Here is a 21,291-nt window from a genome sequence, read left to right as displayed (position 1 = left end):
CACTGTTCCCATGCTCCCACTGTTTTTTGTCTGGTGGCTCCACGTCGTGGTGCGGAAAAGTTCTCAGAAGAAAACTGACGTAGGCGCCCCGGGGTGGGGCTTCCTTGACTTTCGCTGACGTCACGTATGCGGACGCCGCCTGGGCGGAGTCGCGTGATGCTGCCCCTCCCCTGGCGCGCAGGGATGTTGTAGCAAAAAGTGTCCGGATCCAGTCTCACGCCTGGGGATAATTCTTTCTTTTATTTCTTTATTTCGGCAATTTTGCCATAAAAGAGAACACAGCATAATAGAAGTTAAAAACAATACAGTAATAATGAGTCAGATACATCAACTCACAATACAAGGAGGATAGTGTAACATTTGTCACAGTGCCCCATGGGCTAAAAAGTAAGATTTAATCGTAAGTGGGTATGATCCAGTGCCTTCTTGCTTTACCATAAACTAGACAAAAAAACATTATATGTATACAATTTTCCTGCTCTTAATTGCAACCAGGACAGTTTTTGGAGGAGGTCGGGGACCAGTTGCTTGTAAAATTTCTGATCGGCAATGTGCCATACCTCCATTGCAGATATAGTTTCCTGGTGATTTTAGGATAAATCTCATCTAAAACTTGCTCAAATTGGTAACAATCTTTAGTCATTAAAAACAATCCTGAAAGGGTGCCGGTCAGTGTGCTATGTATAGAGGCCGAGATTTTGCTTTTGTGATACAGTGAAACCAAATGCTTACGTGAGACCCGACTACATGCGGTCTCCGGGTCAGACCACAGTGAATGTAGGCCCAACATCCCGAGGCCATTTTTAACGTAATTGAGCCATGGCATTTTCCCCGCTTTCGGAAGACTTAAAATTTCTTGTAGCTCGAGACTGTAATTCAATAACTCTGGCGTTGACCATAGTCTCCGCCAGAAAGTGAGAGGCTTTAGGCCCAGGTCCTCATCTATTGGTCTGAGACCCGTGTCGAGCCTCAGGGGTAATAGTGGAGTGCTTGGGGGCAGAGCCATGAGCTGCCTTAGGAATTTATTCTCAGTGGCAAGAATTTCATTTCGACACGTATGACCCCAGAGTTCGCCACCGTATAATACGGCACCCCTCGCCTGAAGTCGATATATCGCATGGGGTGGCCCAATTGGTTTGATAGTGGATTTGTTCGCAAATTTAGTGATGCCTCCTGCTACTTGAGCCAATTTAAGTTGGGATTTGATTTGGTGGTGGCCCCACGTCATTGATTCGTTTATTATGGGGATAATTCTACTAGAAGGAGTCTGCGGTTAGAATCGTCTCTACCAGATACATCGTTACTGAAGGTAAGTAACTCGTACAACAGGGCTCGTTTTATCTAATTTATGTAATCTGCCAGGAGGTGGAGCTCCAAGGAGCACAGACTAATTAGCTGCATTTTGCTTCCGTGAATATAAAAAACTGCACAGGAGCGTTTGCATATCAGGTTGCAGGAAAAAAGGAGGGTCCCGCGTGACATTCACTAGCGCCCCGTGACTTGCACGCGCACCTCAACCCGGTGGGTCACTGCAGGATGGGAACCTGGAAGATGTGTGCAGAGCTCCTCTTACACAGAATGTCGCCAGGCCCGCCAAGCGCTAGAAGAGGACCAACAGAGAGAAAGCACCTCGCCAACTCAGTGGGGTTAACACCCCACCCACGGGTAAACAAACTGCACAACACCGAATAATTCAACTTGGAGCTAGGCTGCAGGCTTCCGCCTGACTTTAATCCACTCAAACACAACAACAAACTCGCCCTTATGAACGCATAGCGCTAGAAGAGGACCGATGGGATGAAGTCGCCGCTACAGCTCAGCGGGTTGAAACCCCGACCACTGGTACATAAGCTGCATTAGACCGATGGTTATAACGCGCGCTCCGGGCATCCTCTTTCTAACACGCACCACTTGGCAGTTGCACAATACCAGGGAGAGTCTTCATGACGTGAACGTGTTACATGAAGGGCTCCGAAGCACTTCCTGGCTTAAGTTCCTTGGTGGTAATAGAGAGCGTCCCGCCTGCCCCATGCGCGTAGACAGATCCTTAATGTACCACTGGTCGATGCTTTAAACGTTTTGGTGTTTATTTTTTTTAAAGGGACCTTTTGAACTGGCAGGAGCTCTAAGCATGAAAGAGGGAGGGAAAAACAAAGTGTAAACAAGGGTGCCCGCGAAAGCCAAGCTAACCATCAGGTCGGAATGCAGCTGGCATAAAGCGCGCCGCTGCTTTCTCCCGAGACCCCTAGGCCATGGGAGTGAACGTTTTGAGAAAAGGCGGGACATGAACCAGTTTTTGGCCATTTGTGTGCTTTCATTATTGAAAGCCACACGCAAAGGCAAATGGGATGTGTGGGAGGAGGCAGACCCACACGGAGAAGTCTCTTGGAAGTCTGAAGTGATTCCAAGAGGCCCTCTCCTAGACGCGACCTAAAAAGGAGGTTAAATAGTGTATTCTAAAAGACATTTTTCACTTACCTTTGCTACGCAGCTTTAAGTTCTGAAGCGGGGTACATGAACTATTTCATCCCTTTCTTGGTGTTATAACTAGTCCTGATAATACCCAGCAGTGCTGCAGGTTCTCCTTCCTGGAAGATAATTTTCAGAAAATGGTGGCAAAACTGAGCATTTTCAGCACCATTTCTATAAAAAAAAAAAAAAAATTTGTTTTGCGGTACGGACAGTTAAAAGAATGCAATTTCACAAGACCAGCATTTATCGGCATTTCTATATTTAACTTTCTTTCATTTTTCCACCCTACATCTAACAAGTATATTCTCTTTCAGGTAGCTGAAACACTGGAGTGCATGCCAACTGACCAAGCTGGAAAATACTTTACTTAGTTGCATTTGTGTGTAGCACAGACAATCTCACAAATCCTTGTGGTTCTGCCAGCGCATATGGCAATGACTGAGCCCAATCCCTCAAATATAGCAATGCATCATTGGCTTAGACAGAAACTGTATGTACCTGTGCCCCCACCGAACTCCCCCCAACAATTTAGCCGATCTCTCAGCTGAAAAACATAGGAGACGGTGGGCATTCCTGACAGGTACCACGTTTTAGAATCCTTGCATCCCAGAACAATGCTGCCTGTCTGTACCCTAGTCCGTGGGTCTGTATGAAATAGTTTAACCCAGCTTATAAAATAGTGAACAAGCCCCCAGAGAGTCCAGGAGAATGTATAGATAAGTCCATCTACATTCAAAAGCACGCTCCACGTACAGACCGATCATCCCGTAATCCTACGGGATTGAACACTGTCATGCACAAGGGACTGACTGACTCCCAGTGGTCTGTTGTACCTAGTCTTACTCGATTCATTGACATCGCGTTTAACAGGGAGATCGGATGATAGGATGACATCTATGCCTATATAAGCCTCCTGAATCATGGGCGGCAGTCAGCCAACCTTTTGGGCCTCCTATAGTACCTTCAGCAGTTTCTCCAGGAGGAGCAAGGGCATTTTCTGATAGAGGTCTGCTGGGAGACCATACAACCCTAGGGTTTTACCTTGGCCCATCCCGGCCAAATCTTCCTTCCCCTTAAACAAGGCAAGTGGGACCTAAAGTGCCTCCCACTGTGTGGGCAAAAGCCACGGCGTCATAACCCACCAAATAAGTTGCTAACTTTCTGTTCATTCACTATAATCGATTGAATCCCCCTCTCTCTTATTAATTCTTACAGAGGTCGTTAATGTGCTCCCTGGACCCCGCCATGTTCCCATCACATCACTTTAGGGATAATATGCGAGTGTGAGGTTTCTCCAGGATTAATAGCTATGCTAGAAGGTGGCCTGGCTTGTCCCCCTCCCAAAATAGCCTGTGGCACCTACAAGTGTATATATCAATCTGGGACCAGGTGTCTTCAATCTGGCGTTTAGTTTCTAATGGCTGTTTTTAACACTCCAGATCTGTCACAGCACGGAAGTCTAAGCCTGCTAACTATGTGTCTTAATCTAACAAGGTTTTCTCCAGGTGTTCCGCATCCAAAGTTCTTTGATCTACATTTTCCTTGAAGAGCAACCTTATAGGCCACCCACTCCACTGCTCTACTGTCTGTATGTAGACCCCAGATTTTCCAGGAAGTAATGTCTAGTGAAGTCTTTGGTATGTTAAAGGATCGCAGCATCTGCTAAAACCTCCGACCATAACCGCCACATGGGTATGGGTGGTCTGCGCAAACATATCACAGGAGAGGCGTGGTGCAGCAGTCTATAATCTTACTGTCAAAATTCTGCCCCACGATGATATGGTCATCACAATATTTGCCGACAATCTTTGTGTCAGATGATATTTTTTACACAACTATTTGTTTTATTTAATATTTTTATATTGGTTACACAGTGTTAACATTGTGACCCATACATACCTACACACAGTTGGAGGGATTTTCAGTCAGCCCTCTTCTGCTGTTGGTCTGTTTAAGTATCGGTCACATTCTTCTTCTGCTTATGACAAATACAGCATGGCACAATAAGTTGGCCCATTACAGCCATTGACTCTGCATTTTGCCTGATCACATGCGCCCATCCACTGGAAAAGGAGTGCGCTTAAGTGACATGACTGGTGGACCAGTCCTTTGGTTTTGCATTTTCTCTTTTCATAGGTCCACTTTCATGTATTTCCATTTCCATTTTTAGTGCATCCTGCAGCTCCCCAGCCAGTGCCACCAGGATACTTACCACTCACTCCATCTGTATTGCGCTCCATCCCGCACTGCCGTCTTGGAATGATATTGTTCAGTGTGTGTTATTCTTTTAAGTTGCAAGATGGCTGCCTTTTACATCTGTGCCACGTTCTATGATGAGAACAGTAACTAGAGCGTACTAGGGACCAATTGCACTTAATAGAAGAAGTGTTCCACGCACTGCCCATCTGATAGATGCAACACTTAGCTTGTGGCTGGGTGTCCTCTGCACCTGGATTGATGGCCATCTCCGCAGTAGCGATTTGACTGGGTTCTCCAATCCTACATGTAGCATAGACATTTCTTGTGATGTCAGTTCCTATTTAAGGCATATATAAAGGAGGCTATTAAGCAATGCAGTTCAACTTATTATTTTCTTGATTTATCATCGCAATCTTCGTCCGTTGTTTCTGTTTTTTGTCCCTGATTCTCACTTTTTGCATCATTCTTCTGAAATCTACTCTTAAGTTTGCCTGGATTTTTTCTCCTTTCTGATGTCTGGAGGAGTTTTGTTCCTTGCTGTTACTTAAGTACTATCTCCATTGTGTTTTTTTTACTCTTAGTGGTGTTTTTTCCATCTAACTGTGACCCTCTTAAGGAGATACTTGACAACTTTCACATATATTACTGTGTCAAGGTTATTAAATTAATATTTAACCAAACAAGGTAGGCAAAATTGGTTAGCCCTTGAGTAAATGTCAATAGAAGGGATCTAGTAAGGAACCTAGAGGCTTCTCAACCCATCTTTATTGATGATACTAACATAGCGGCTTCTAACTACCTTTACTGGATTCCGGATGTAGCAAATAAACTGGGCCTGCTTAAGAAGGTTATTAATCACAGTGCCTTTGCTTATTAATCATAGATTGTGTCCTTCGGCCCATTGGTACTCCCCAAGCTCAGGGACTTGAAGAAGAGTTGCCGTCAAGAAAGAGTCTGGAGGAGTAATTATGCTTCAGATGAAAAAATTGAATAAAAATTACTTATCCAAGATTGCAAAAACCTGATAATCTCAGAGAAAACCAGCTACTTTTCTGAAAAGATTAAGTCCACCACAAATTCACCTCGGGAACTGTACCAAACAGTACAGAGATTATCCACTCCCCCTGCTGCCAGCAAGATACTACCCACACAACAGCTTTGCAATAATTTAGCAAATTATTTTATAAGTAAAGTAGAGGCAGTTTACACTGATTTTAACCTTTGCAAGTTTACTGAATCATTACCTCAAGCGCCCTCTGTTAGATCCCGACCATCCTGCTGTCTGAGAGATTCCCATTATCACAACAGAATGTATGTACGAGTTGATAAATTGAACTAAGTCCTTAGCCCCATCGGACCCCTGTCACGCTAAGGTGGTGCAAGAGATAGCTGAATTAATCGCAGCCCCACTGGGTTTATTGCTTAATAATATATTACAGTCCCGTTCTTTTCCCACAATGGAAAAAGGCCTCCATTGTGGCGTTACTAAAAAAGCAAACTCTAAATCCCTTAGATGAAAAGAACTACCACCAATTTCCCAGCTCCCCACGCTTGCTAAAGTTCTAGAAAGACATTTAAACATCTCTCGCTCTCTGAATTTTTGGACCAGAATGGCATCCTGGATAGAGCCCAGTTCAGTTTTAGGAAAGCTCACAACACTTTAACAGCGCTGGTAGCAGTTACAGAGGAGATAAGGGACATAATGGACAAGGGTGGCAAGGCTAACTGTGGTGGTCCCTTTGGACATATCCACAGCCTTTGACATGGTGAGTCACGTGTTTTTGAAGCACTTGCTGACCATGATCGGTGTTCAAAACTCAGCTTTCAAGCTACTATGCTCCTTTTTTAGGTCTCGCCTTTACCATTCCGCAGGAATGGGAAATGGGGAGAATTCAAGTCGGCTATTTTCTCTTCAAACCAAAGGGCTTTCAGCCGCGGTTTTCTTGCAGTTCATGTGAATCACGTGATCAAACATGCACGAGCATTCACGTCCAGGGCTTCTCCTCCCCTAGCAGCACTCCTCCCACACCAGAAACTCTCCCCTCCCACACCAGCACCTCCCCTCTCTCTCTCCGCAAACACAGCCTTGCCCTGGCAGCACTCCTCCCACACCGGCAACTCCCCCCTCCCACAACAGCACCTCCCCTCTCTCTCCCCGCAAACACAGCCTTGCCCTAGCAGCACTCCTCCCACACCAGCAACTCCCCCCTCTCACAACAGCACCTCCCCTCTCTCTTCGTGACTTCCCCCTCCCACATCAGCACCTCCTCTCTTTCTCCCCGCCAACACAGCCTTGCCGTATCAGCACTCCGGCCACACCAGCACCTCCCAGGAAACAAAAAAAAAATGGCGGCCGCGCATGTAGTTTGTTTACATCTCTGCCACATGCGTTCTTAAATAGCATACCCTTCGTCACTACCTTTTATCTACACAGTATACTGCTACTGTCTCTTCCGAACCACACCTCTACCTGCAGCACATTTCTGACACATCTTTGTATTTATTTTCACAGTAAATAATGTTGGACGCGCATTTCGTTGGAATATATATCTTATGCTGACTTGGCCTGTCACCTACAACGCCCTACATGTTACTTCTGAGTAAACACCAAGCACAACTCACCATGCATCTCCCCTCTCCCTTGCACACACTCTTTCAGAGACACGCTTTCCGTTCGTGCAGCAGGTGCAGTGACACCGGACTCAGCAATCCATACTATCAAATTATTTTACAATATTTAAATGGCTGGGACACATACACAAATAATACATCTCTGTTCGTGTCTCTTTGTTATCCTATCCCAATCACGGACGACAACATGCACAAACAGACAACAGACTTTCTCTTTTGCATTCACGCACCTTGACCACATTTACACGTGCTTCTTGCAAACAAACACCCCCTTCCTTCTGTCTCATTCATTCATTCATCTACACATTTCTGCCTTTCTTATTCAGACGTGCACTTTTTTTTTCATTTTAAGCATAACACCGTGTCTTTGTATTGCTGAAACAATAACATCAAAACATCTCTCTGTTGCATTCAGCACGCAAGGCAACATGCACAAACAGTCCACCAAAATCAGCTTTCTGGTCGTGGCTCTTGCTTATTCTATCCCAATCAGGGCCGTCCACACGCACGACAGTAACACACAGCCATCGAACCACACCTCTACCTGCAGCACATTTCTACCACATCTTTGTATTTATTTTCACAGTAAATAACATTTCTGACACATCTTTGTATTTATTTTCACAGTAAATAATGTTGGACGCGCATTTCTTTGGAATATATATCTTATGCGGACTTGGCCTGTCACCTACAACGCCCTACATGTTACTTCTGAGTAAACACCAAGCACAACTCACCATGCCTCTCCCCTCTCCCTTGCACACACTCTTTCAGAGACACGCTTTCCGTTCGTGCAGCAGGTGCAGTGACACCGGACTCAGCAATCCATAGCACACGTTCACAACATTTACACGTGCATCTGCAAGCATACCCACCCTGCCTTAGCTTATCCCTCCCTGTCTTAACTTCAGTCTTTTCATTCCTCTGGCCCTTTCGTCCTTTTACTCGCGCAAATACGCACTAAGACAAACAGGGTAGACTCTTTCACTTTCATGCACAACTTTCTTTTCCCCTCTGTAAGGTGGGGAGGGGGCCAGAGTCTAACGTCTGGGGCCTAACCACCCCAGGACACAAAATTGCTTTCAGCTGAGTTGTAAAGATTGTAATCTGTTGGAGGACATCCGCAGGGAAATGCAAATGTTAACTAAAGAGACCGAAAGGCGCCTTTTTTTTCCGCCAAACCATAAAGCAAGGGAAGCAACTTTAGAAACAAGCGGCACGTTCTTTTACACTGTCGATGACATGCACGTACAATGGTCTTATTGTTGTTTATTTACTTTTATTTTTTTATACTTACGTTTCATAGTGGAAACTTTCACGTTCACAACATTTACACGTGCATCTTGCAAGCATACCCACCCTTCCTTACCTTATTCCACCCTGTCTTAACTTCAGTCTCATTCACAACACACATTCGTCACATAAATGCACACCCTCGACAAACAACTCTGCTGCTCACTCAGTTTGCACATGCAGATCACACAACTTCGCAACATCTTGGAAAATATTTTGCGTGAAAAATAACAGGAAATATTACACGGCATTTTAGACACATTTGGCCCATGACTCCATAGGCCATCCGCAGCTCACTCCTTTTGCAAACACACAGGGCACACTCATTCTAAACATATCACTAACGCATTTCAATCAAAATAAAACTGTAAGCAAGTGCGTTACTCAGTGAAAGCACCTCTCAGTCACTGATCACAGCAATTACTCACACTGCACACAGGCCTCACTCAAAGTGCACACAGCCCTCACTAACACTTTACACAGACTTCAGAAAACACACTGCATACAGTACGCTATCAGTGCGTACTGCACACACTTACTGCACACAGACAGAACTTACAGTGCACCCATCACTCACTCTAAAGAACGACACACGTCTTCAATACTATATAGTAACTACAGATGTATGTGTTCTTAAATAGCACACCCTTCGTCACTACCTTTTATCTACACAGTATATTGATCCAATTCGGCAGCTCCCTCCTAATGCACGCACAGATCACAACACGCCGACACATATAGAAAACTCTGTAGCATCGACATTTACACGTGCATCTTGTAAACAAAATCCCCCTGCTACTGTCTCTTCCGAACAATACCTCTACGTCTAGCACATTTATGACACATCTTTATCTTTATTTTCACAGTAAATAATGTTGGACGCGCATTTCTTTGGAATATATATATCTTATGCTGACTTGGCCTGTCACCTACAACGCCCTACATGTTCCTTCTGAGTAAACACCAAGCACAGCTCACCATGCCTCTCCCCTCTCCCTTGCACACACTCTTTCAGAGACACGCTTTCCGTTCGTGCAGCAGGTGCAGTGACACCGGACTCAGCAATCCATACTATCAAATTATTTTACAATATTTAAATGGCTGGGACACATACAAGAAAAAATACATCTCTGTTCGTGTCTTTGTTATCCTATCCCAATCACGAACGACAACATGCACAAAAAAAATAACAGACTTTCTCTTTTGCATTCACGCACAGAAACACGTACACCTTGACCACATTTACACGGGCTTCTTGCAAACAAACACCCCCTTCCTTCTGTCTCATTCATTCATTCATCTACACATTTCTGACTTTCGTATTCAGACGTGCACTTTTTTTCATTTTAAGCATAACACCGTGTGTTTCTATTAATGAAACAATAACATCAAAACATCTCTCGGTTGCATTCAGCACGCAAGGCAACATGCACAAACAGTCCACCAAAAACAGCTTTCTGGTCGTGCCTCTTGCTTATTCTATCCCAATCAGGCCCGTCCACACGCACGGCAGTAACACACAGCCATCACACTCTATTTCTTTTCCTTTCATCCACGGAAACATGCACACGTTCACAACATTTACACGTGCATCTTGCAAGCATACCCACCCTGCCTTAGCTTATCCATCCCTGTCTTAACTTTATCATTATTCCTTCATCTGCATCTTTCGTCCTTTTACTCGCGCAAATACGCACTAAAACAAACAGGCTAGACTCTTTCTCTTTCATGCACGACAACTTTTTTTTTTTCTTCTTTCTTTTCACCTCTGTAAGGTGGGGAGGGGGCCAGAGTCAAACGTCTGTGGCCTAACCACCCCAGGAGACTGAATTGCTTTCAGCAGAGTCGTAAAGATTGTAATCTGTTGTCGGCCATCCGCGGGGAAATGCAAATGTTAACTAAAGAGACCGAAAGGCGCCTTTTTTTTCACACAAACCATAAAGCAAGGGAAGCAACTTTAGAAACAATGTGTCAAGCAGCACGTTCTTTTACACATTCGATGACATGCACGTACAATGGTCTTATTGTTTGTTTTTATACTTACGTTTCATAGTGCTAAGTTACACACAAAACATGCATAGCAACATCCCTAAGGGCCTGCTTAGGCCATTCACCCACAACAAATCGACCATCATAACACCATATTTTACGTGTGCGGATCACGCCCGTCCACACGCACCACAGTAACTAACACACAGCCCTCTGACTCTGTCTTTTCCCATTCATCCACGGAAACACGCACACGTTCACAACATTTACACGTGCATCTTGCAAGCATATCCACCCTTACTTACCTTATCCCACCTTGTCTTTACCTCAGTCTCATTCACAACACACATTCGTCACATAAATGCACACCCTCGAAAAACACCCTCACTCACCCTCAACACATCACCCTCACCCTCAATAACCTTCAACACCTCACCCTCACCATCACACTCACTCACCCTCAACGACTCACCCTCAGTTACCCACACTGACCCTCAAAAACGCCACAGCACTCTGCCTCTCCATCATTCACCCACTATCCATCATTCACCCACTATCCATCACTCACAAAGTCTGCATCATTCAACCACTCTTTATCATTCACCAACTCTCCATCATTCATCCACTCTCCATCATTCACCCACTCTCCATCATTCACCCACTCTCCATCATTCACCCACTCTCCATCATTCACCCACTCTCCATCATTCATCCAATATGCTTCATTCGCCCACTCTGCATCATTCACCCAATCTCCATCATTCACACAATATGCATCATTCACCCACTCTGCAATTTTAGGAATGTTAGGCCATTTTCATACACATAAAAAAATTTCACAACGGAAAACAAGGGGGTCGACGGAGTACTGCATCAGCTACGTTAGACACAAAAAAAAATTCACAAAATTGACCGAAAAGGATGCAAGGATGGTAATCAGGCTTCGGCCCAAAAATAAAATCTAATTCGTACAATATTACAACAATATTACACAAATGAAACAAATACAAATATGTGCCAGGAAGCGAGGACGAGGATGTACAAAGACAAAAGTGAAACAGCCAACTTTTTCGTGGGGCAATAAACAAGCACTATTCATCCGGAGAATGGGACGGATTAAAGACAATAGTCAACTGTTACACTAAAAACCGTACGCATACAACTATAGCAATTCTTCACACAGAATTGCATCTAATATAAAAAAAATTAACAAAAAGACAACTATTCGGAAACAGTCAACTTTTTATGAGGGCAATAAACAAGAACGATTCATCCGTAAAATGGGACGGATTAAAGACAATAGTCGACACTTACACAAAAAGCCATAAGCATACCACAATAGCAGTTATTCACACTTAATTTGTTCTAATATAAGATACATCTTACGAAAATAGAACTATTCTTTCACAAAAAGCAAACAAAAAATACATTACATCACTGTACATGTAATTCATACATTGCTACGAATACTAAAGTCAGCAAAGACACAAATTTTCCTTTCATACATCAAGTACGTCAATAACATATTATCCGACTACTTCAGCATCACACGAAAACATAATGCAGACACAACTTACATCAATATATTACAACACATTTGACACTTCGAATTTCAAAAAACATCTTTTGTACGTCGAATTACCAAAAATAACAAAAAAAACATTACATTACAGTTTTACAAAACATATACATTACATATCGCCAATAAAAAAATATACTTTACGTTACATTACAAACATTTACAAATATTACGATCGAAATAAAAACATTTCGCAAGTCTTTAACTTAAAAATAGTATATATACTACATTACATTACATTAAAACAAACTTAGGATTACATTCTTACCTGTCAAACGACGCAGCAACACCACAGGAACAAGAACACGCCTTCCGCGCACCAACATTCTCGAGTTCTGGGGAATTCCACCGTTGACGTATGCAAATCGGAACGCTACGTCAAAAACGTCGCGCTCCGATTGGCTAAAAAAAAACGTAAACAAAAAACACACACAACTCAAAAAAAAACTAGACCGCTAAACATAGCCGACGTCGACGTGACGCAAAACGTCGGCCATTTTGAAAAATAAAATAAAAAAGGGACTCCACAAACACGTTAAAAACAGAACACACAGTTAGTACACAACATACACACTTACATTACATACAAATATACACATAAGACAGAACGAATACAAAGGGAACATCTGACACCTTTTGTTCAAAACAACACATTACTTAATTAATATTCAAATACACACACTCATAACATCACCCTCACACACCAAAACTATCACACTCCTTCACACACGCTCAATAACGCTAACACAACATCTCTCTCATACACCATCACACACCTTCAACCTCACACACACTTACTCACCCTCACACTCACACACTCACACCCCCTCACCCTCACACACCATCACCCTCACACCCCCACTCAATCCCAATGACTCACATTCACCCTCACACAGCCTCACCCTCACACACCGTCAAACACCTTCAGACACACTCTGAATAACAACACCTCACACACCCTCAATCACCCTCAACTACTCACCCTCAACACCTCACCCTCAACACCTCACACAAAAAACATCACCCTCAACACCTCACCCTCAACACCTCACCCTCACTATCTCACTCACCCTCACTCACACTCACTCTCACTCACTCTCACTCACCCTCACTCACCCGCACACACCCTCACTCACACTCACTCACCCTCAACTCCTCACTCACCCTCACTCATCCTCACTCACCCTCAACGCCTCACCCTCACCCTCACCCACCCTCAACACCTCACCCAAACTCACACTCACCCTCACTCACCCTCACGCTCACTCACTCTCACTCACCCTCAACCCCTCAATCACCCTCAACACCTCACTCACCCTCAACACCTCACTCACCCTCAACACCTCACTCACCCTCAACTCCACAGTCACCCTCACTCACCCTCACACGCACTCACCCTCAACTCCTCACCCTCACACTCACACCCCCTCACCCTCACACCCCATCAGCCTCACACCCCCTCACTCACACACACTCACACTCAATGACAATAACTCACACTCTGACTCACACACCCTCACGCTCACACACCCTCACCCTCACACCCCATCACCCTCACACCCCCTCACTCACACTCACTCACACTCAATGACAATACCTCACACTCACCCTCACTCACCCTCAACGCCTCCACCTCAACTCCTCACCCGCACTCACCCTCACTCACCATCAACACCTCAATCACCCTCAACACCTCACCCTCAACACCTCACCATCACTCACCCTCAACACCTCACTCACCCTCAACTCCTCACTCACCCTCAACACCTCACTCACCCTCACTCTCACTCATCCTTACTCACCCTCAACACCTCACCCTCATCTACGCAACGCCACTCATCTACTAAAAGACACTCAACTACGCAACGCCACTCAACTACGCAATGCCACTCAACTACGCAACGCCACTCAACTACGCAACGACACTCAACTACGCAACGACACTCACACATGCAACGCCACTCACACATGCAACGCCACTAAACAACGCAACACCACTCAACTACGCAACGCCACTCAACTACGCAACGCCACTCAACTACGCACACATGCAACCCCACTCACACATGCAACGCCACTCACACTGCCAACAACACTCACACAGCCAACGCCACTCACACAGGCAACGCCACTCACACAGGCAACACAAATCACACAGCCAACGCCTCACACACAGGCAACACCTCTCACACAAGCAACGCCACTCACACACGCAACACCACTCACACACGCAACGCCACTCACACACGCAACGCCACTCACACACGCAACGCCACTCACACACGCAACGCCACTCACACACACAACGCCACTCACACACGAACAACACTCACCTTGCCAATAGATCGCGCAGTACGACAGGTGGAACTATTACAATGACAAATAACAATGCCTTTCACTGTTGTTATCATTTAGAATACATAAAGGGCTTTGTCATTTACACAACCAATAGCTCAAACTTTCCTACTGCGAGACCTATTGGCAACGCCAGTGCTTGTTTAATGAAGTGAGAAAATAGTTAATATGGGTTTCAACTTTCACTGTGGCGTACCACAAGAGTCCTCATTAAGTCCCACATTATTTAATATATTTGTGTTTTACCTTCTGAAATTGCTAAGATCCTATGGCTTCTCCACTGTCTCCTACGCTGCTGATACCCAAATTGGGGTGTCTATGAACAACAACTTAGATAAGGTGGCCTCTCGATTTCTTAAAGTGCATGAGTGCAATAGTCAATTGGTTTAGCATCCACTGTCTTCAATTAAATTCCGAAAAGACGGAGGGGCTCCTCTTTGGATGGGACACGTCCCCGTGGAATGTTGCGTTGTGGTCTGTGCTCTCTCCCCATCCCAGTATCAAAACCAAGGAACCTGAGAATCATCTTCAATTCCAATCTCTCTTTTAGAGATCAGATCAGTCAACTCACTTCCTCATATTTCTGTGTTTTGAAAACCTCAAGAAAAATTCTTCCCTTTTCAGCTTTTGACCTTCAGAAAGCAGTGGTCACTTCTCTTGCGTTATCAAAGTTGGACTATTGTATTGCCCTTTTTATTAGTGCTCAGCAGAGCTTCTTAAAAAAACTCAAGACTGCAAAATGCTGCAGTCAGACTTCTTAAAAATATTAAGAAATTTGAACCAGTCTCTAAGGCCATGGAAGAACTATGTTGTCTCTCTATAAAAAAGAGTAGCTTTCAAAGCACTCTGCCTAACATACAAAACATAATCACCCTAGCCCTGCTTTTCTTAAGAACCAAATATCCTGATACCCTCCTAATAAATTGCTTGGATCAGCCACAGCTAGGAAAGCTTCTTTTCCTTAATTCACAAAGCCTCTTTGGGTGTTAAAGGTTTCTCCCGTGCTACTTCCCATCTCTGGAATCAAATCCCATTGCATGGCATTTAAAGAAATCAGCCAAACTTCCTTATTTTCAGAAAACTCATTAAAACCTGTCTGTTTACTCTTCCCTTGTAGGTCATATTTAGGCAGACTTTAGGCAGCTCTCTTACCTTCCAGCAGATGGCAGCACCAAGACACCCACGGGCAGATGCATTGCTCTACAAAACCCAAATCAAAGCAAATCATGTTGACTGCTGGGAGGAGTCTCCCTTACAGCCAGCATTTGAAAAGGGTACTTGTGAGGCATTCTCTGCATTCAGTCCTGAAGCTGTCTCCTTTTGAGTTGTCCATCTTGAATCAGTGCAACAGTTCTACATTTAGCACAATACCATTCCAAGGTGGCTGACAGTGCTATGTTCACTGAGTAGCCATTTTGGAATGGTACTCTGCATAGTGTGTTATTGTTTTATTGCTTTTAGTTGGCTAGCGCATTGCTTCTAAATGTGATAGCCATGTTGCAACTTTAAAAGAACGATCCAGTATATACAATACCATTGTAAGGCAGCTGCCCAGTATATATAATTTTATTTTTTGTTACATACAAACACCAATCACATTTATGCTGCAGCATGTGTTTTTTTGTTATCTGTTTATATTGCATACAATGACTTTGTTTTTTGTTTTGGGTTAGTAAGCGGGTTAAGAATTAATTAGTGGGTGAATGGATGGATGAGTACGCGAATGAGTGATGGAGCTCATATCCAAACTTACTATTGACTAAAGAGTACTTCATTTATAAGACATACCGATTAGCATTAATATCTCTTGTTTCTCTTTGGAATGATAGATTCATTAACATGTTCTTTTGTTTTACTAAAAAGTCATAAGGTAGATGGTATCTGGAACATTTAATCTGCATGTTCGCATTTGTTTGAGACCAGTGCTATGGTGATGATAACTTTTACAACAAAAACAGCACATATCTGATCTAAACAATGTAATTCTTTGAACTTGGAATAGCTTATAGTTGACTATCTTTGTTACATTTGTGAGAAAACAGTATATGCAAGATATGAAAATAGGAGTGCCTAGACTTCGGTATATGAGGCTTACAGAGGTTTTTTATTTGGTTCTTTTCCTAACCTCTTTGTCTTTGCAACCATTCAGATTGAAGAGACTGAGCTAATCCAAGAGCTGGAGCCCCAGGACACTACTGACTACACAGACTGGTCCAGTTTCAACTGTGAGTGTTTTTGAGCCCTTTCGAATGTGGAGGAGCACTGATTGGTTTCCTTATTATATCTAATAGAAAAAATAGGTATCTGTACTGTTTCCCCTCACTTCAGACCTGGGATTGATGTAAAGTCTCCCTCAACGAGGTCCATGATCCACAGTAGGGTTTATATTAAACTCAGTTGGCTAAACTGTAACTTTTCCAACATCTCGTACAGAAAGCTAGCTTTTTGAAGTACATACACCACACAAAAGCAGTTTGGAAGGTTTTCTAAAGAATCTAATGTGGCTGGAAGTAGCGCCCCAAGTAGCCTGCCACCTCACAGTCTTTGGTCAAAAGCCTTCACAGAAGCCTTGGAGTTAAAAGGCGCTGCCACTTTGTGGACCCTACACTTGCCTCACCAACAGTTCAAAGCAGCTCTAAACAAAGAGGATCAGATATCCTCTTTCATGACTGATCGCATGAACCTCATGAGAAGAAAGCATGCTGACCTTGTCATCGACATCTATGCTGAAAGAGGAGTGCAAAAGTAGACTGACATCTGTTCAGGGCCAGAGTACACTCCCGGATGACAGTGCCTTCTACACATCTGCATGATGTACTACCTGCATCTCTTTTAACTAGTACTAGAAAATGTCAGGAACGCCAGTGAATAAAAAGTTATGTAATGGCTAAAAAGATACACGTAAATTTAAAAGTATGGAGTTTTTGATAGCTGCACTTTCCTCTAAAAATAGAAAAACAACATTTATTAGATTCAGGAAAGTAGCGTGGCAAAGTATGGAAAAAATAGAGATGTACACAAAATGGCAAAACTCGAAAAACTATATCACGTGGGAAAGACCAAAAGTGGCTTTAAATCAAAGTTTAGCACCAATCCTGTTTTCCAGACTGTGCACTATATTTCTTTGCAGAAACAATTATGCCACCTTTTCTAGAGGACTATGTAGCAAAACTCTTATTTTGGAACTCCACCATTAACGTCTAATCTCCAATTATGAACTTGGCCAGCAAATTTGGTGCAAAGGGCTGCCAATAGAACCTCTAACAGCACACATTTCTGATATATTTATAACTGGCCATTACAATTCTGTCATCATAAAAATGCTACTGGAGTTTCCGCCAATATTATATATGAGAAATGTGGCATTACTATGATGATTTCTTCTGTCACCACTGCATCTCACACAGATAATAGAGACTTGTTCATAATAGTTTGAAATTGGAAAAAAATGTCCAATAACCCAACTAATAGGATTTTTTTCCACTCTGCATGCTTAGCGGCAGTAACTTATTGGGACCTTCATGTTGTATGAGGAAGGATAGTGACCATAACGCACTGGAACTGATTCTTTCCCTGCCCGGGGGTGAGGTCACACCCCATGGAACAGGCAAAGAAAAGGAGGGTCTCCTACTAGAAAACAATCGGAGGAAAGTTAAGTGGGAGAAATTGGCTAACAGTATAGACAGGATATCCCGCCTATATGAACGGATCATCCCCTTCCTGGAGACTGCCTTCCAGGTTGGGAATGAGGTTCAAGACAATGCCAGCAGAGATAAGCTTGCACTAACACATGCCAATATGATTAATTCCCTAGAAGAGGACTTATTTTTCTCCTCTGGGAAAAGGAAAGGTCCCACGCCCAAGACGTCTTGGTATAACGCCACCTGTAGGGAAGCTAAAACCCTCCTGCTACATGCCATAAAAGAACGCCTTGGTAGAGAAGAAATCCGTGCCAGGAGGAAAGCGTACAAAACTCTCCTGGAGAATGCCCGGGCCGAATGGGACCACGACTATTGGGAAAATCTCACCAAAGCACTAACAACAAGAGATTCCCGTAAATTCTGGCGTATAGTCGCGAATGGTACGGAGGACCTATCCTCCGCAATAGAGCCCAATATATCCCCTCTGGTGTGGCACAGTCACTTTGAAGCCCTGTATGCGGAGGGAGGGGGGGATCAAAATACTGACACAATAACACACACACCCAGTGCCACTGGAGCTCCCTTCAATGAAAAAGAAGTGAGAGACGCCATAAAAGGTTTAGCTGCAGGAAAAGCCCCGGGACTAGACGGGGTGCCAGGGGACTTGTTTAAACAAGAACCGGGGATATGGGCGCCTTACCTCACGCTGATTTTCAATGCCATCTTGGGGGGAATGGAGGTGCCCGATACTTGGAGGGGAGCTGAGGTGGTTCCAATTTATAAAAAGGGATCCCCTCTGCTTCCCTCGAACTATCGACCTATCAGTCTCATCGACATATCCCAGAAACTCTTTGGTAGACTGATCTTGAATCGTTTACAGGCCTGGATAGAAGAGATGGACATCCTGTTCCCCTACCAGGCAGGTTTCAGGCAGGGTGTCTCGACCATAGATCAGATCTTCAGGTTAAACCTACTCTACTGGAGAACAGCTGTAATTGAGGGCGGCACTCTATATACCATCTTTGTAGACCTACGTGCCGCCTTCGATTTGGTACCCAGAGCGAGGCTGTGGAGGGTCATGGAGGAGCTAAACGTCCCTGGGGATATCTTGGCAATCCTGATGAGACTCCACTGCAACAACTATGCCCGAGTAAGGTGTGGCAAAGGTGGTAAGCTAACCGAAAGGTTCCCCGTTCGCAGAGGAGTGAGACAGGGCTGTGTCCTCGCACCGACCCTGTTTTGCCTCTTTGTGAACGGGGTTGTTGCCCACCTAAACAGGATTGCCAACACCGACGCTCCTAAGCTGACAGGCAGCAGGGTGCCAGCAATTATGTTTGCAGATGACACCCTGCTGCTGTCTAAATCCCCTATGGGAATCCAGCGCATCTTAGATGGCTTTCTGGAGTTTTGCTCCAAACGTGGATTGGAGATCAACCCACAAAAAACTAAATTTATGATATTAAATCCAAACCCCCATAACCGAGCCCCACCCAGGCTAGGCACTGTCCAATTAGAACGTGTCCATAACATTGAATACTTGGGGATAACTTTAAATGAACATCTAACCTGGACGACTCACCAGACCAAAGTGACCATCAAACTGGCTCAGTTGGCGGGTGGCACGATGCGTCTGGCGAACAAATCTTCGTATCGTCCACTATCCCCAATTATTCATATCTACAAAACTCAGGCCCGGGCGGGTGTCATATATGGGGGTGAATTGTGGGGGCATTCCAAACTCCCAAAACTACAGACAATTGAAAACAAATTCCTGAGACAGGTTGTCGCCCTACCCCAGAGCACCCCCCTACTCCCCCTCAGATTAGACCTGGGAATTCGATCTATAACAGAAGAGCTGGGAATCAAACCGCTAACCTTTTGGAGACGCCTGTGGTCTAGCCCAGACCTTATAAGCTACAGAGAGGAATTACAGGAATTTCTAGAGCTGAGGAACGCCAAACGAATTCCATGGTTGACCTATGTCAGGACAATGCTGGAGGAGATAGGGTTTCCGGAACTATGGACGGATCCCTTAAACTCTTGTGCAAAGACTCCAAAGAAAGTACTTGTGAGAGCCTATTATGAACTGATGCTGACAAAAGCCATTGATGTCACGAGAGAAGGATCCTTGACACATTCGTTCCTCAAAGTGAAAGACTCTTACTATCTTGAAAGTGTCCTTGACTCAATCTCCCCAACACTAACGAGAAAACTATTCCTACAGTGGAGGTATGGATGCCTCCCTCTAGCTTCATTCACAGCGTCATGGCAATTACGATCCACCACAGAACTATGCCCAGTGTGTGCTCACCAGAAAGAAGACGATGTTCATGCCGTCTTCTTCTGTAAGGGCTACGAGAAGAGCAGAAGATACTGGCTAGTCCCGCTACTCAAGAACATGGGCTTTAGAAATTTCCAACCTGCCTATAGAATTTTAAAGTCAGACCTCTCTCCCATTGTGGTTTACGCCCTCTCTAAATTCTTGACTTCTATGTGGTTCACCCGGAATCGAGCGCTCAAAAGACTTATATAATAGCACCCCTGAAAATTTTACTACTTTTATTGCACGTATGTTTCCTCTTTCTTAAAATGTTCTTAATCATTGGATCACATTATGTTTAATCTCTTTTTACTGTGTACAAATACTATGCATCTTTTATGATCTGTGATCGAAATAAAGGTCTTTGAAATGAAATGTATGAGGAAGGACATACAGTGTGTACTGTTGTTAGCAAGTTGTGGGTTGCCTGCCAACATGAGCGTTCCTTGTGAAGCAGACAGACCTGCAATATTATAGATTGACAAGCTGTATAACGTGTGCCTCTTTGCTCTGTTTGTGCCTTGTTGTCACAAAGTGATCACAGCCAGATCCAGCAGAATCCGATTCTGTACCAGGTAGTTCCTTATGCAATCTTACCACTGGCAGTTGAGTCTGGTCTAGGGTTGCCATAATAGGTGCTCTGGGGGAAGAAACCTTTAAAAGGTTTGTCTCTTGTTTGGAGCCTTCGAGTATTCTCTGTATGGTCCGCAGCTGTGGCATAGAGTAGCACTGTTAACCTACAAAATAGGTCAGGAACTCCACCCACCAAGCTAGAACTGAGTCATAAGTAAAAGAAGATCCTGGTAACACCA

The 21,291-nt window shown here is 44.1% G+C and overlaps 1 protein-coding gene across 1 annotated transcript in view; it reads left to right on the top strand.

The window, feature by feature from the left end:
- The window catches only part of ZFPL1 (zinc finger protein like 1), a 126,460-nt gene that overhangs the window by 78,524 nt on the left and 26,645 nt on the right, over positions 1–21,291 (top strand). Inside the window, exon 5 of the mRNA XM_086938507.1 lies at positions 16,668–16,743. Coding sequence (XP_086794633.1) covers positions 16,668–16,743 — 76 coding nt within the window. The remainder of the gene's footprint in view (positions 1–16,667; positions 16,744–21,291) is intronic.

The sequence above is a fragment of the Lissotriton vulgaris genome, chromosome 9 (genome assembly GCF_964263255.1).
Source record: "Lissotriton vulgaris chromosome 9, aLisVul1.2, whole genome shotgun sequence".
Taxonomy (NCBI): Eukaryota; Metazoa; Chordata; class Amphibia; order Caudata; family Salamandridae; genus Lissotriton; species Lissotriton vulgaris.
The sequence above is the reverse complement of the archived record's forward strand: the minus strand, read 5'-3'. Positions and strand labels throughout refer to the sequence as shown.